The 18,022-nt window shown below is 40.2% G+C and overlaps 1 protein-coding gene across 1 annotated transcript; it reads right to left on the reverse strand.

Annotated features, from left to right (window-relative positions):
* Positions 1-265: 265 nt before the first annotated feature.
* CHMP4B (charged multivesicular body protein 4B) lies at positions 266-14,587 on the reverse strand. Its single transcript, XM_081323145.1, has 5 exons — positions 14,057-14,587; positions 5,670-5,847; positions 4,964-5,078; positions 3,258-3,384; positions 266-2,540 (listed from the first exon to the last, which is right to left on the reverse strand). The coding sequence occupies exons 1-5, from the start codon at positions 14,250-14,252 to the stop codon at positions 2,473-2,475; spliced, it is 684 nt and encodes a 227-aa protein (XP_081179271.1). The 5' UTR covers positions 14,253-14,587; the 3' UTR covers positions 266-2,472.
* Between the last annotated feature and the right edge of the window lie 3,435 nt (positions 14,588-18,022).

Genomic DNA, 18,022 nt, shown 5'->3' on the forward strand with positions numbered 1-18,022 from the left:
AGAGTCCAAATGCTAACAGAGTAGGTGAAGTTGACTTCGCAACATATAAAGGGGTCAGTCACCAATTTTGCAGAGATTGTGCAACAGCTTGCTTTACTGTATAGTCAGCTTATGCTTCCAACCTGAAAGCTGGTAAAGGGGGGAACAGGTAAGAGATACAGTATATGAAGCTAAATAAAATGTACTTAAGTACCTAATATTTCCAGAATAATAGAAAAAGGCCTGAAGTGTAGAAAGCAAGAATAAGATAGGCACAAGAGTATGACAGACTTAATAAAGGCTTTATTTTTGTTGAGAACCAAATTTTACAGTAATTTTGTAACTGCTCATCAATAAAGTATCTTGTGTTAGTGAAATCCAATCCACCCCATTTATCAAACAAAAATGAGCCTGTGACACAGCCTTTACATTTGCTCAAACAACTTAGTTTTTGTAAATTTTCTAATTACTTTTCTAATTAAAAACAATCCAGCTGAATCTTTTATCAGAAGGAAAAACATGGTTGTGGAAAGAGCTGTAAAAGCTAGATCTATGTATCATTCTCTGGTTTATTCCATAGAAGCAAGACATATAACCAATTTTATCAATTAGAATTCTTATAGTTTTGGGGTTCATAAAAAATCTCATACAAGCTCTGTAGGACTTTTCATTCAGGATCGGCAATAAGGGGATAAATCTTAAACAACAAAGTGAATTACAGTAAATACATCAGAGAAAATGAACCAAAGAATCAGCTACTGAGAATGGGTAACTCGGCACTGTATTACAGCCACCCTCAAGGCCATTATGTCTCTATTGAAGACAACTATACAAAATTGCAGTTACTTTGAAACCCAAGAGTATTTTAGTAACTTTTATTTTGCTTTCACCAAGTATATGGAGGAAAGCAGTACATCAGTATAATAGTACATAATCTTCTTTCCTGAGAAAATGGGCTCACAATCCTGAGAAAAAGAACACTGAAGGATATTAAAAAATCATAGAGATGAATAGGAAGATCCATACTCCCAAACAATTGTGAGAAACATGGCATGCACATACATCCTTAGCAATACTAAGGATGAATGTGACCTGTTTTAAGGTTTTTAAAAATTGTATCCTGCTTCCAATAAAAACCAAGGAATGTTGTACTTCTGTTTCTACACATCAGAATATTATGTTCAATTATAACTTGGTAAAGTTTTCCAATTAAAGTTCTAGCATACTAAAGAACAAAAAAAACCTGGCATGATTAGCCAGCATTAGGATCAAGTGTGTTGCTTTGGGATTTGGTAGCACTTTGGTAAAGACTAAATGCATTTATGAAGTATACGTGAACACCCACTCAGTTTCATATAAAAATGACATAACTGTAAAATATATGCACATACAAACTGAAAAAAATATTTTTTTCATTAGTATTATTAGGAAGGAGTTGTTTTTTGATCTAGTGCCAAGTTTCTTTTAGACCTCGTTATGAAATCTCACATGGAAAATAAGTTAAAAACGTAGACACAGTAAACAATCCAAAGCAGATGAATTCAAAACTTTCCCAGAAATTCTGCTTAATGCTGAAATATATTCATTTCTAGGTCATTCTCTCTGAAGAATAAAAAACAAAGAAAAGAAAAGCTTGTGGAGAACTACTTGGAATATCTGTACCATATTTCTATCTCAAAGGTAGATTTTGAGAGAATGATGAGGGGAAAAACTGAGAAACTAGAAGAAAATCCAAAAAGTTTTTCAGTTTTGTAATATATACACAAATGAACACATCAGACAGTATGAAAATCAGTTTAATACAGTGCATTCATATTTAAAATAAATGTATGTTTGTTTCTGCATGGGCTATCGGTTGTCACAAATAGTAATCATCCAAGTGCTATCTAGAAAAACATACAGCTAGAACAGAAGTGTAAATTTAATTTATTTCCATAACAAAATAATTTATCATTCCAAATCCACTTCACCAATTAAAATGGGGAAAGTGACCAAGTTCAGTGTCATTATGAGAGGCATTTCAATGTTGCCAATATAAATACAGACTTTAAAGTACTAAAAGCCTAATGCATTTGTACATCTAAACACAGTAAACCGATAATGGCTTATGAGTTTTCATTTTGTAATGCTTTACACGAACTTCTAAAACTTTCATTCAACTTAAGTTACCACTTTCACATCCCAAGTCTCAACACAGTCATAATTCTGAAAGATGAGGATCCAGCAATGGCATTAGCTAAGTCCAGAAGCTGAATAATGGAGTTTTGCCAATAAGATTTATTATGTAAAGGAATTCATCATTCTATATTACAGGTGCCCTTCTTGGAAAGTTTTCTTTACTTTGTTCAAAACAAGCTCTGTAGAATGTAATTCCCAGTTTGGGGCTTAAAGAAATAAAAGACCTTGAGCTTTAATGAAGTTTCCCAAGTATATGTGCACCTTTAGCAACAGGTGACCAGTCCGAATTATTTATCCAGCTCAATGCTGGTGCAGTTACATGTTTTCAGCCCAGGCTTCAAGTTCTTTCATGTCATCATCATCCTCCTCTTCTTTTTTCTTAGCTAGAAGCAAGGCACAATAGTAAAGAATTAAGCATTTCACTTTCAATATTGACTGAATTACCACATAGTGTGCAAGATATAAAAACCCCTATAAGTCAGAAAAGATAGACTGCTATGCTGAATGAAATTAAAAATTTATGCAAAACCTATTGTTAAATTAAATCAAAATATAATAGGAAATTACACCAACCAAGAGAAAAAAACTGGCAAATGAAAATATAGTCTCACTACTTACACTATGAATAAATCTTTTATGAATGAGATATCATATCTAGATTTAAGGTTATCCTAGTTTAAATTTTATTCTTCCCCTCTCATAGTTCTATGTTAAAGTCTACTTGATACATCTTTAGATAAATCTCCTTCCACTCCCATTTTAAGAACAATAGCTTGGTACAAATGTTATGCACTCTATAATGAGTCTATTTTCCAAGAACCATTTAATGGCATATCAACTTTTTTGTCATGTACCAGTCACAATTTGTAATATTGTCCTAAACTCAAATTTCCAGTGTAGCTTACAATATTAACGTGTACTTTTATAGTGCTATAAAATTGTGATTGGAAAAGAGATCAGATATTCCTATAAAATAAACAAATTTTAGATGTAGGTATGGCAAGATTTTTTTAAAAAAATAAATTATGCAAATAGTGTACATATGAATAGATTTGTGCAGCATCTACATTTGTCATAGGACATCACTTTCCAACATTTACCAGGCTTTGAAGGTATAGCTATAGAGGGCACATTGGGTAGTGGAACAGTCTCTGGCCCACTGATTTCCAACAGGTTTTTATCCAGTTCTTCCTGCTCTAGCTCCTCTAATTCAGCCATAAGTTCATCCTGTAATGGAACAAGTGAGAAAAATTTTCATTGCTTATATTAGTATCTGTAATCACATTTATTAATATTGTATTATGAGAATAATAGTTTTAATTTTTATGACCCACTGGGTGCAACTGGATTTTCTCAGAGTCTCACTATTTGATTGATGGATGGATTGATGAATTTGAGCATTTATATATATAAGTGCTTACCATATTCTAAAAACATAACTTGATACAAGCCAAACACTACAGTCCAATTAAAGATGAGGAGAGAAGGAGCAGAATGGGGGAGGAGGTGAGATCTGTTGTTAATCTTTCAGCCACCTCCACTGTGATGCTCCCGCATTGGAGCCCCAAGATAACTGACAAAGCCAGGCCTTTAGGCTCTTACAGAAGGTCAGGAGGGTTGGAGCCAATCTTACTCCAGGGAGCAAGATGTTCTAGAGCACAGGCATAATGGCAGAGAATGGCCCTCTCATGGACTCTGCTGGCCAGAATATTTGGGCTGACAGGGTCCACAGCATGCCTTCTCTGCCAGCATGGGTGAGGCGGGCCGATCCCAGTGGGACCCATCCCATGAAGGGCTTTAAAGATGATTACCACCACCTTGAATTGCACCCAGAGGCCGACTGGCAGCCAGTGCAGCTTCTGGAGCATTGTTACATGGGTTATTCTTTGGGCCCCAAGAATTATTTGTGCTACTGCACTCTGAACCAGCTATAGCTTCCAGATGCTCTTCCAGAGTAGTCCCATGTTCAGCGCATTACAATAGTCCAATTGTGAGATGATTAGGGCCTGAATGATTGAGTGTAGGGGCTCCTGATCCAGGAAACAATGCAACTGTGCACAGCCCGAAGTTGTGCAAAGGCTCTCCTAGCCGCAACTGCCACCAGCTCTTTGAGGAGTTGCAAGTCCAGGGCAACCCTCAAATTGCAGACCAGATCCACCTAAGGCAGTGCCACCTCATCCAGAGGTAAAACTGACAAAGTACCGGATCTCGGGGCCCCATGCACCCAAAGCCGTTCGGTCTTTCCAGGGTTCAGTCAGTCTCTCATCCCCCATCCAGGCCCTCACAGCCTCCAGGCACCACAAGAGGGCAGCAACAGCATCACTTGCGTCACCAAGCGTGGAAATATAAATTTGGGTATTGTCAGTCTACTACCAATATCTCAACCCATGGTGATAGATGATCTCACCCAGCAGCTTCATGAAGATGTCAAAACGGAGTGGAGAAAGTACCGAATCCTGTGACATACAACTGTCAAGGGCTGGACCTCTCACTCCCTATTAACCTCAACTGGGAACAGCTGTGGAGAAAGGAGCCGAACCAGGACGAGACTGTGCTGCCCAGCCCCAGGCCCTGTAGGATACCGTGATTGATGGTATTGAAGGTTGCCAAGAGGTTAGGGAGAGTGAGGATGTTTTAACAACTGTGGTTCTTAATAGGTGATCACATCATGTCCAATGTTCTCTAAACCATCATAATGCATTAGTTGTGGGTAATTAGCACTCTATCAAAGTATTTTAAATCACTGAGCTTCCTAACCACTGTATGCTGACACAGAATGTAATTATTTTTAGTTATTTATTCTTACGTCATCAAATTCTTCACCAATTCCTACAGGCTTGGAGATAGCGGTTGAAATTTCATCAGCTAACTCTTGCTGTTCTGCAATATCTTGCATGAGTTCATCTACTTTGTCAATATCCCTGTAAGAGACCAATTTGGTAAGTTTCATCCATTCAGGGAATATCTTGGAGAGCAATTAAAATTACCAGGCATTTCTGGAAACCTATATTGAAATCATGTCAACCCTGATTTAAATTAAATTTCTTTTAATATTAGACTTAACAGTTTATGAAGATGAGTTACTATAATTATCTGCAACACAATAAGGATTTATTCCAGTTAAAATCCAAATTGAGATCATAGAATGAAATGCCTTTTATGCTACATGAAAAATGATTTCAGGTATACAATGTAGAATGCATTTATGAATAAATAATCACAGAAATGAGCTATAAGTGTTCAATTTTTTACAAAACAAAGGGATTGTTAATTAAGCAAAATTAGTATTTCTTTGCTTTATTCAATAATGCTGCATGTTAATAATTTCCCAATTCTTTATAGTACTCAGACGCTGGGGGGGGGAGCAATCTGAATTCTAAGACTAGTGATTTGTTTTCCCTGGATCAATTATGAAATTTTTAAAAAGCTGGGGTTTTTTAGATAATGATCAAAAATCCTAATCCTTGCTTTGTACTTATCCCTCCAGAAAACCAATGAGAAGGATATCTTACATGTTATCATGAGCAGCTTTCATTGCTTTTGCAGCAAAGCCCATATTCTTGAGCACTTCGGTATTTGTGTTAGCATTCTCCAAGGCTTCCCTCTGGAATTCAATTGTGGAGAGTGTGCCATCTATTTGAGCAAGTTGCTTTTCATATCTCTTCTTTCGTTTTAGAGCTTGGAGTGCAGCTGGATAAAAACAACACAAAGCATGATTGATATATAATGTGCCTCTACAACTATCTTTGCTAGAATGCTTCCCAGAATATAAAACCACTTCAAATGTGTGCTCAAAATTATTCTTCTTTATTTTGTTCCAAAATTAACATTATTATTACCAACAGATACTCTTTCCTAGGCAAATAAATTTTACTTATTATCTCTAAATCTCTAAATCTCACGCCATATCAGATTCATAGCATTGACAGACTGATATCCTATTGAACTCAAATAGGCATGCTGAACAGCTTTCAGTCCATTTTTCTCCAAACCAGGAATTGAAAAAGAAGAAAACTAAAAATCAAACAATATATAATATTGTTTTACATATATAGTTTTATATAAAAAACAATATATTCAAGGAGCGAAGTGGAGTATCTTTTTAAATTGAAATAGAAAAGATTTATTGGAGCTACTGGTGTTTATGGAAAGTACAAATGGACTTGGATAAAGATGAAAAGAACTTCCAGAGAAAACACAATGAAACTAGAAGAAAACATGGATTAGAATTCTATCTATGGGACTTAAGGATGGTTGGGAGGAGGCTGTGCAGACTGCTTCAGGGAAGGAAAATGGGACAGTTGCTCCTTGGCCTACATGGCAGCCTCCTGGGAATGGCCATCATTTAAGTGGACTTTTAAGGAATTGTATGTGTGCTGAAAGGATGACTTCTAGGAGGCAGCCAGCAATAAAGTGGCCTGCCCTCCTTCCCCAACATGAGATTTCTGAATCAAAAGATAAGCATGCACTGGGTGGCACGAGGGTGAGGAGTAGCCCAAGGCCTACGGGGACTTGGCAGGATGGGATGGGAGTAAGAGAGGCCAGAGAAAGGCCTACGGGCGAATGACCACGGGGGCATTGTAGCTGCCATAACTTCAAAACAAAGTTGTAAGTAGCTTTTGGGGATCTGTCATAACTTCAAACAGCTACTAAGTGAATAGTCATTAACTGAGGACTACCTGGGTGTATATTTATTTTAGATTTCTTTGTTAGTTTTACCTGTTTAATATAATTCTTAATAAAATTATTGGAAAAAAGAAGGAAAACCTACTCCCCATATATAAAAATATTAAGGATAATAACTCTTTTCTAATGCACAACTTTTGCATGATTTAGTTTCTTTTCCCCTTTTTCTATGGAGTTAAAAAAAAGATAAATGATATGTCAATCAAATGAAAACATGGAGAGCCACGGAAGAGGAGACTCAGGTCAACAAAAATACTTTTGGATGACCAGGCTGTAAGGTAGTCTGTTTCCGGGGGAAATCACAAAGAAAAAGCAAGGCAATAAAGTTTTCTCACTGCTTAAAAAGGAGCCAGAATATGCGAGGGAAGGAAGGAAGAAATTTGTAGAAAGGTGTTTTATTACTATACATTTTTAAGAGACTATGAAAGAAGAACAATGCCATTACCCAGTCAGGAAACCATCACCGTGCATAACCTATAAGCCTAATGAGTTAAGAAGTAGTTATATGAATAGCCTATATGCCTTCTATGAAGCTGTTTAATTTTGAGGGTTGAATTTGCTGTACCAGAAAAAAACTGTTTGATCAATTGCCATGACAAATACAATATGAACTGGTATCTCAATTGTCAATAGCTATACGAACAGGACAAAGAACTTATTTTGCCCATTAAATTACCAGCAGCTTTTATCTTATCAGCAATTTATTACATACCTATTGCATTTTAGGTGCCATTGAGTCATTTTCGACTCCTAGCAACCACATAAATTTTCTCCATTTTTCTCTCTATTCAGAAGTATGTATTACGCAGTCCTTTCCAATGTCTCAATTCTTGAGAAATCTCACCTACAGAAATCATGATAAAATTCACCTTTAATTTTATGATATGCAAATCATAATGAGACTTATCCTTTTGCCTCATCAAATCTACAAAAAATATACACCTTTGTGTTACTTTCACCACCTGAGGTTTAAGGAGTACTTTCAAAACAAGAAACAAGACATAGAATTACAACCATCATGAACCTAATACATCCTGGAACAACACATAAGTACAGATCACATCAAATCCCAAACACATTTTAAATATACTGCATGGATGTAACACTACAATGGATTTCTACATGAAATGTTTATCACAAATTGAAGTCACACTCATCAGTAAAATAAAACCTCTCATTCTGTAACAATCTTAGTAAGGCAGAACTAGGTGCTCCGAGGTCTCCAGAACTATTTAGTATCAAGTAAATTAACAGAAGTTATAAAAAGAGGCCCAGGAAAAGCAAATAACACCATATTCTACTAATGTCTGTCCTCAGATCCCACAACAACATACCAGAAAGAACTATGTAATCTGATGAAAGAATTTTCTAAGGACATATAGAACTATATAGAAATAACTCAGATGCCCCAGTTGCGTATTTTTACCTAATCCTCAAATTACATAAACTAAGAAATTTTGATCATCCCATTGTCTCAAGCACTAGAACCACCACAGCATACTACAAAATCAGATTCTACAGACTGTGTTCTGATCTTAACCAACCAACAGTCCGGCTATGTAAGAACCATCATAGACTTACTAAAACACGGCTTTTCAACCGGTGGTACGGGTACCACTGGTGGTACGCGAGCACCGGGCTGGTGGTATGCAGCGTTGCCTTCCTCCCCCCCGCCTGCGTCACGCCATGCACTAGCCTTGTTGCGTCGACCCGCTGGGAGCTCTCTGTGGACTGGAGCCTTTCGGTGGAAGTCGGGGCCGGCCGTATGCACCAATCAGCTGGCAACTCCATACGGCCAGCCCCAACCTCTGCTGATGGGCTCCAGTCCACAGAGAGCTCCCGGCGGGTTGATGGCTTCCCAGCGGCAGCCCCGGCCAGTGAGGAGGCTGGGAGGGAGGTGGTGGCACGGCGCTGGGACTGCCAGGGCTCAAGCACTAGGATCAGCGCCACTTTGCAGCTTTTTTGGGGCTGCCAGGGTTCAGCAAGGATCAGCGCCGCTTTGCAGCTGATTGGCGCTTTTTCGGGCCTACCAGGGCTCCGCAAGGATCAGCGCCACTTTGCAGCTGATTGGCACTTTTCTGGGGCTGCCAGGGCTCCGCAAGGATCAGTGCTGCTTTCCAGCTGATCAGCACTTCTTAGGGGCTGTCAGGGCTCAGTGGAAGCATCAGGATCAGCGCCAGGCTCCAGCTGGAGCTGCTGAGCCCCGAATAAGCACCAATCCCCTGGAAAGCAGCACTGATCCCTCCTCTCACACACACACACACACAAACATGTGCGAGCAGTTACAGCTGAAGGCGTTTCAGCCTTCAACTATGGCTCCCAGTCCTTCTCCATTTGCAGAGAGACAGAGAGGCACTTGCACTTCCCTTCTTTCTCTCTCTTTATGCAGCATTGCCCCCTAGCAGGGCTCCTGATTGGCCCTGTGCCTGCTCCTCTCCCATCGTCCTTTGCAGGCCTGCCGTAGAGCTAGATGTGAAGCGCTCGGGGAAGAAGCTGCGGAGGCGGGCGGGCGGGTAGCGAGTTCCCTCCAAAGAGTTCCCTCCAGGCTCTGCCCCCACCCGACGCCGCCGTCTGAGGATGGATTTCTGGCCTCCCTCTGCGTGTCTCCGATAAGGAGCAAGGCCCCTCGCGCCTTCTGAGGCAGCCAAAGCCCGTGTGGGAAAGAACGATCTTTATGGAAGCAAAATAAGCCCAATTTCAGGACTTTAAGGGCAACTGCAATGGAAGCGTGACTGTGTCTGATATCTCCCTATCTTGGACTTCAGAAAGCAGTTTTCCTAAACCGAGATTGCCTGGTAGCAAAAGGAAATAATGGGGAAAGGAGACGAGGTGGGGTGGGGTGGGGGAGTTGAAAGCACAATTGCTTGGAGAATGGAGAAGAAAAGAAGAGAAGAAGCGACCCAAAAATCTTAGGGAAGAACTGGAAAAACAAAAAGGTGACAAAAGAAGAAGCCCAGAATTGTGAACTGCTGAGAATGAACCAAGGTTGGTGGAGGAATAAATAGAACTTCTTCAAATACGATCAAGTTAAAAGAAAAAGAAAAAAAACAAGGAAGGAAGGAAAGAAGAAAGATAGGGAAAGTGGGAGAGAGGGAGAGAAGGAAGGAAGGGACAAAGGGAGGGAAGGAAGAAAGGAAGGAAAGAAGAAAGGTAGAGATATTTACCCTTCAGAGTATAAACAGTAACATGCCTATTGGAAAGTTTGGTTTCCCTCCTGCCCACTCACAATAGTAACCCATGGATCCCCCCACACACACAGGCACCCTGCAACCTGAGGGAGGGAGGGAGGGACAATGGTAGGGAGGGAGGGAAGGAGGAAGGGACAAAGAAGGAGGAAAGGAAGAAAAGGACAATGGGAGAGAGGGAGGAAGAAGGGCACCCACCCCAGTCCCACCCCCTCCACCAGAGACCCATGGATTCCCCACACACAGGCACCCTGCAACCTGAGTGATCAGCTGCCCCCCCCCCCGGCCATTGACTTCGCTTGTCAAAAAGTTGCAAAAGGTGATCACATGACCCTGGGACACTATGACCGTCATAAGCATGAATCAATTGCCAAGCATCCAAATGTAAATCACATGACCCTGGAGATGCTGCAACAGTCCTAAGTGTGAAAAATGGTCATGTCACTTTTTCAGTGCCATCGTAACTTCGAACAGTCACTAAGCAAATTGTTGTAAGTCAAGGACTACCTGTACTTTATCATTTTTTTTCCTTTTTGGGGGAGGGGGGTCAAGTTTTTGACACCTTGCTGGGCGACTGGTGCTACTCGGACATTGCCTTATCCTTAAAGTGGTACAATGGGTGAAAAGGTTGAAAAGCCCTGTACTAAAACACCTAAAATCCATTGACAACCTTCCCATACCATTTTAACTATCCTGGATATTGAGGTATTGTATACAACATCCATTAATTATAGACTTTAATGTCAGGAATATCATAAGTGAGGTCAATAAAGCCTATCTTGCCATTAGGCTGCATGACTTCGTATTCACCCTCCTTTGGCAATAACATATCTGCAAATCAATGGCACTCATGGCTCAAAAATGTGTCTACATTTTCACAGCTGACCTAGGACATGCTTTCTCAAATTTTACATCCTAAAGCCCCTAATCTACTTGAATCCCTCATTAAATTCCATCAAAATCTTAATTTACACTGCATCACCAACCTTAGTTTTGACCTATTTATACAAAAGTTCACTTTCTTGACATCACACAAAATTACACAATAGACAACAAACACCATGTTGTACAGGAAACCTACAGTCATAATGCACAGCCACGTGCGTCCAGCTTCCATTGAGAAAACAAACAAGTATTTACTATTAGAAACTATGCATTTGCTCTGAGATGCTCAACTGATGAAATTAAGCCAGGCTTTGGGGGGACTGAATTACCCAATCAAATCAGTAAGCAATTGATAAAGTCACATCAATTCTCAGGAAAGACATATCAAAAGAGAACAAAAAAACTAGAATAGATCATTAGTTGTCATATCTCACAGTTAAAGCCATTCAAACACATTATTAATATACAACCCATTCTGCAATCCAAATGATACTACTCTTTCTCAGGCATTGAGTGTCAGCCTATACTTACATATAAGCAATCCCTAAACTGAAGTAGACTCTCAGAAAAACAATAAAATAATTATGTTAAACATGGGAACCAGAAACAGCAAGACATTCAGATATCTAATTTGTTCCCTAGATGTGTACTTTCATAGAATCATAGAGTGAAAGGGACATTATCATTATCATATCCATCATATCTACACTGCAAGATGCACTATATCATCCCTTGTAAATAACTAACCAACCTCTATTTGAAAATCTCCAGTGAAAGGAAAGAAGTCCATGTAGTAACTTATTCTACTGATTAGAGTTCTTACCATCAACATGTTCTTCCTAATGTCCACATCCTTGAGGTTTCATGCTATTCTAGTCTTACCTTGTGGAGCTTGTGAGAATAACTCTGAACCCTCTACAACACGATTGCCCTTCCCGGGTTCGAGACCCAAGCGCCACATGTTGGGGTGAATTCCCATTACTTACCCTAGCTCCTGCCAAACTAGCAGTTTGAAAGCATGCAAATGCGAATAGATTACCTTTGGTGGGAAGGTAACAGCACCTCAGCATACAGTCATGCTGGCCCCATGACCAAGTGTCTTGGACAATGCTGGCTCCCTCAGCTAAGAAACAGATGAGCACTGCCCCTACAGTCGGACATGACTGGATTAGGGAAAACCTTTATCTTTACCTATGGCTGGATTCAACGTAAGCGTATCAATGTGAAATTGATACTAATGCCTCCTTAAGTAACACCAGCTGCCTGTAATTAGTGCAGGTTCGAGTCCCACCAGGCTCAAGGTTGACTCAGCCTTCCATCCTTCCGAGGTAGGTAAAATGAGGACCCAGATTGTTGGGGGCAATAAGCTGACTTTGTAATAATGCCGCTTGGGGGGGGGCGAAAGCCCTAATAAGCAGGCATATAATGAAGGCTATTGCTAAGCACATTGAGTCATACACAATATTGTGTAATTTTGCATGAATCCAAAGTATTCCTTTAGTACAGGGGTCCCTAAACTCTGGGCTGCGCAAGCCTGCTGCTTGCACAAAGGGAGCTGCACACACAAGCACGCTCACCTGCTGCTCATGTGGAGCCATCTCCTCTCTTCTCCCCCCCTCACCGCTGCCACTGCCAGTCTGCAAAGCCAGAAAGGTTGGGGACCACTGCCTTAGTATCCCACTCAGGCTATTTCAATATCTGATCTCCATATCATAACAGAATTTAATTTGGGAGGAAGAGTTGGGAGAGATATATTATTGGAAAGAATTGGAACAGACAAATTAGTAACTTCAATTTACATGTGCACCTATTCTTTATTATCATGCCTTTGTTATTTTTTTATAAATAACTCAAAGTGATGAGCATACTTAATACTCCTTCCTCCTCCTATTTCCCCACAGCAACAACCTTGTGAGGTGGGTTGGGCTGAGAGAGAGTGACTTACCCAAAGTCACCCATCCGGCTTTCATGCCTAAGGCAGAACTACAACTCAGTCTTCCAGGTTCTAGCCTGATGCCCAAACCACTAGACCAAACTGGCTTAGTACTTAGGAATTCATATGGTCGAAATGATATACCACCAATGTTAATATAAAAGACAAATCAACTAAAAGCATTATAAAATGGTTGATTACATACTATACTGTACATCTAAAAGATTCTTAAAAATCCAAAGTGCCTTTTTACATGTATTACAACTCCACACAATATTCCCCAGATACCTGTTGTGCCCTGGATGCTATTGGAGTTGTGGGGAGGTTCCCTTCAAAATTATTTGAACATCCAACACGCACGATAATATTGAGATGTGAATAAAGGAACCATTCCAAGGAGGGTGCTTTTCACCAAGAGACCTACACCTTACAATCAAAGGTTGTTTCCTCAATGGGATTTCAGAAACAGTAGAAACCTCTCTCAAAAATTTTGCTCTTAATGTGCTGTTGGTGCGTTTTGCTTCTGCAAGCATTCACGATCCCACCCATTCCATCACATAACTCTGAGGCCAAAGAGGCAGCTGAAGAAAGTGCACAACGTCCACAATTCTGAACCTACATACATACATACACACACATATATATATACATACACACACACACACACACACATATATATATATATATATATATACACATATATATATATACATATATATACATATACATATATATATATATACATATATATATATACATATATATACATATGCATAATACATATACATATATATATATATATATATATAAAAAGGGACGCGGTGGCTCAGTAGGTTAGGACGCTGAGCTTGTCGATCAGAAGGTCGGCAGTTTGACGGGTCGAATCCTGAGTGCCGCGTAGCAGAGTGAGCGCCTGTTACTCGTCCCAGCTTCTGCCAACCTAGCAGTTCGAAAGCACGTAAAAATGCAAGTAGAAAAATAGGGACCACTCCGGTGGGAAGGTAACAGCGTTCCGTGCGCCTTTGGCGTCTAGTCATGCCGGCCACATGACCACGGAGACGTCCTCGGACAAGCGCTGACAAGATCCACTTTTACTACCCTACCCGCTCTCCCTTGAGCATCCAAAGAGGACGTTCAAATTCACCTCCTCCGAGTCCACCCACAAACGTTAGGTGGGATTTCCTCCATCGCTCCGATCAGCCGGACTCACCGCGCTTATTCTTGGTGCCGTGTTTGCGGGCCGCCAACAGCTCCTGCTCGATCTTCTCTTCCAGGAACTCCTGTTTTTTGCTCAACATGTCTTCGGTCTCTTTAAGCCTCTGGATGGCCTCCTGGGGAGAAGGCCCCTTCCCGCCGCCTTTCTCGCCCGGGCCGATCCCGAACAACTTCCCCAGCAGCCCGGACATGGCTGGACCTCGCGCGAGGAGAGCGAACGACCGAGAACCCCAGCCCGGAGGAAGTAAGGAAAACGGGGAGGAGAAGGAGGGTCTCTAGTCTAGAAGATGCGGTGGTTGCTCCCGTGGTGCTGAGGTGGACGTGGCGGCGAAAGGTGATCCCTGCGGTCCCCTCCCGCCCTCGAACCGTCAAGCGGGTTAGTTGGCCGCCCAGGCCAAAGGCCCGACGCTGACCGCTCTCTTAGACCAGCCCTCGGCAGCGCATCAGCCCCAAGCGCCCCCCGACTGACTCACGGCCCGTCTTAGAACTGCCCCCGATCCTATACGTCACTCATACAGCTATGGCAACAGCGGTAACCCCGCCCACCTCCGTCTTCCCCCCCCCCCCTCTCAGCTCAGTGGGTGTAAATAACCAGCAAAGTCTGCCGGGAGTTGTAGTGTTGCTTGCGAAGGGACGCTGTTGCGTAAACGTGCTTCAGACACACAATATTATTCTTGTTTCGTCAGTTCCTGAGTCGTCGTAATAGTGTCATCCATAAAAATCAGTGATTAGTTGCCTCGTTTTATGTATAAATTTCGAAACTCCCAACTCATGCAGCATTCAGATATCACAACATAAATAACGTGCTTCAAAGAGATTTTTTTAAAAGGGGTTTGTTTAAAAGACTTTTGTCGTTTTTTCTGAGACTTGAATGCTATATTAAAAAGAAAGAAAAGAAAACTGATGCTCCTGATGCTTGTGTTTTAGTGGCCTTGCTTGCTGTGCATCTTTTCTACACTATTTCACTGGTTTTAATGCAAGGGTTTCCGAACATGCCGTCTTGAACATTCCATTTGACTATCACATGACTTATGAGAATATGGAATCTTTTAAATCTTTTAGGCTTGAATCAACAAAGGGCCGTTTCGTTGGTATGCTCTAATGTTCTGCCATCAACTCTGCTTCAGACTTAAGAGATCCAGATTATCTGCATTGAATTTATATTACTGATCAGTTGAAATGAAAAATAATAATCCACTGACTAGTGTGTACACACTTTATCCATTGATATCTATTCTGTGTAAATCTATCAGGAAGATCTGATGAATATTATGTATATTTTTTAGGTATGTATGTTTTTTGTCCTGTCAAACCATATGATGGGAAAGTTAGCTAGGTTTTCAACTATTCCTTCTACCACTCATCAGGTAATTAAACAATCAAATTGCTAGTTACTTTGTGTGCTGTATTTATTGATGTTTGCAAAATAGCTTGCTGATTTTAAGTTATTTTTCCTATGGTCTCTATATCTGTTTTTGTGCTGACTTTAGGCCATGAGAAGGTGAAAGTCAAATCAAATAATGAGAAATTCATCATTACCCACCCTTATTACCAGACAGATGCTGCTGATTTATCCTTTGTCCTATTTCAAATGCTTTCCATTTGGTTTCTCTCTGTGTGTGTATGCTTTGGGGAAAGAAGAGGATATTTAGAAGAAATTCTTGCAGTTAATAAGAGATTAGCTAGAAACAGGATATCTGAAGTCTTGAATCTGAAGACCATCCTTCTTCAGCCTGGTGCCCCCAATAACTCATCGCTCCTCCCAGAATTTCCAGTCAAATGACTAGAAATGTTAAGAGAGGCAGTCCCAACACAAGTAGAGGGCATCAGGTAAGAGAAATCTGTGGTAGACAACCTTTCAGGTTAGTTCCCAGTCCTAATCCAAGCACCATCTCGAGGTAGAATAATGTGTTAGTTCACATTAATAGCATACATACAGATGAAAATTCCACCAATCACAGCATTTTATTTCCCATATCTGGCACTGTCAAATACATTACTTCAATTCCTGCCTGAGCAGGGGGTTGGACTAGATGACCTCCAAGGTCCCTTCCAACTTATTATTATTATTAATTACAATAGTTCATAAGCAAATCATAGAGATAATTCCTCCCTTTCCGAGGTACCAGAACAATTCATATTCAGTGACATGTAGCTCTGATTCACACACTGAACTAAGCTTTAATTTAACAACGGTTTATTAATAACATACAAAGCCATAAACCTTGACTTACAACAGGCCATGGGCATAGACTTTTAAAAAAACAATTCATTAACTATGAAATACAAATGTTTAACCTGAAACATACTGTAAATGGGACAACTCCTACGCAAAAAAAAGTATTCCACTGTCTAAAAAACACAATTAGTTTTTCATATGACACTAAGTGAAAAACAAAATTTGAACATTCAATTGTCTGTAAGTTTGAATTTGGTATCAAAACTATCATTGAAAAATAGTTATTGTAACATTACTCATTCCCAATAGCTGCAAGACTTGCAGACAGAAGTAGCTGAGAAAGAAAACAATGACCCTAAATGCTCACTTCCTAGTGTTCAGCTGACAGTGCTGCTTCCCTACAAATCCAATAGGCAGACGTGCCTTGTCCATAGACTAAGATGGCAAAATATAACCCACTATTTTCCAGATGCTTTACTCAAGTGTCACAATCACTTGTAACTAGTATGCTGGTTAGTATTAAAGTTTAAAATACATAGAAAACACCAGCCTAAATTGTTTCCACAAGGCTGAGGCCTGCCTGCCACAAGGCCAAACAACAGATTCACCTTCCTCATAGCAAGCTTGGCTCACAAGCCTGTTCTTTTCAGTGTGAGGAAAAGGAAAAACTTAATGCAAGTGGGATTGGTTCGTCTCTTCTCAAATTGATTAATGGGAATGATATAAAGGATCAAGTACTGAAATACACATTGTATTAAAATATTATGGAACAGTATATAATTGTATTTTAAAATGTTTTAAACTATAATGTAATACATTTTAAAAACTGATTTTATAGAAGATTGAATTTTTTTCAATTTAGAATAGAGCTGGAAGGGACTTTAGAGGTCTTCTAGTCCAGCGCCCTTATCAAGCAGGAGACGGGATATCATTTCAGATGAGTGGCTGTCCAGTCTCTTCTTAAAAACCTCGTTATGAAGCACCCACAGCTTCTGAAGGCAAGCTGTTCCGCTGCTTAATTACTTACTGTTATGTAGTAAATTTTCCTTAATTCCAGGTTACTTCTCCCCTTGGATTAGTTTCTATCATTTCTTGTCCTGCCCTCTGATGCTTTCAAAAATAAGTTGACCCCCTTCTCTGTGCAGCCCCTCAAATACTAGATTACTGCTATCATGTCACCCCTACTCCTTTTTTTTTGTGGATTACCCATACCCAAATCCTGCAACCATTCTTCGTATGTTTTTGTCTCCAGGCCTTTAATCATCTTAGTTGCTCTTTTCTGCACTTTTTCCAAAGTCTCACCATATTTTTTGTAATGCGGTGACCAAAACCTGATGCAGTATTGTGGTCTTACTAAAGTTTTATAAATGGTCCTAATACTTCATGTGATTTCGATTCTATGCCTCTTTACAAAATTAAGGGTTGCATTAGCTTTTTTGGCTGCTTTTGCACACTGCCAGCTGATATTTCAGGGATCGCCCACTAGGATGCCAAGGTCCCTCTCACAGTAACTCTTCTTGAGCCAGGTTTTGCCTAATATGTACTTGTACCTTTGGTTTTTCCTGCCTAACTGTCAAACCAATAATAATTTAGGCTGAATGTGTTTGGTCTTTAACCTCCATCTTGGGGCTGACTTTGACCTGTAGGTCTTGTGCTCATGGTTTAAATGTTTCATTTGATTTTGATCTCTTGTTCCTCCCAATCTCATTTTTATAATACTGCAACTGGAGAGTTCAAAAGGATGCATACTCTTTTGGATCATTTTGGTCAGTCCTAATAACA

The sequence above is a fragment of the Vipera berus genome (genome assembly GCF_964194415.1).
Source record: "Vipera berus genome assembly, chromosome: 3".
Lineage (NCBI taxonomy): Eukaryota > Metazoa > Chordata > Lepidosauria > Squamata > Viperidae > Vipera > Vipera berus.

Bases quoted from the DNA above. Each gene is read 5' to 3' on its own strand.
- CHMP4B (XM_081323145.1), bottom strand. From the start codon at position 14,252: ATGTCCGGGCTGCTGGGGAAGTTGTTCGGGATCGGCCCGGGCGAGAAA. The intron at 5,079-5,669 runs GTAAGATATCCT...GGTCTCTTACAG, and splicing joins AAAGCTGCTCATGATAACAT to GGATATTGACAAAGTAGATG. The intron at 3,385-4,963 runs GTAAGAATAAAT...GTTCCATTACAG, and splicing joins TTGGTGAAGAATTTGATGAC to GATGAACTTATGGCTGAATT.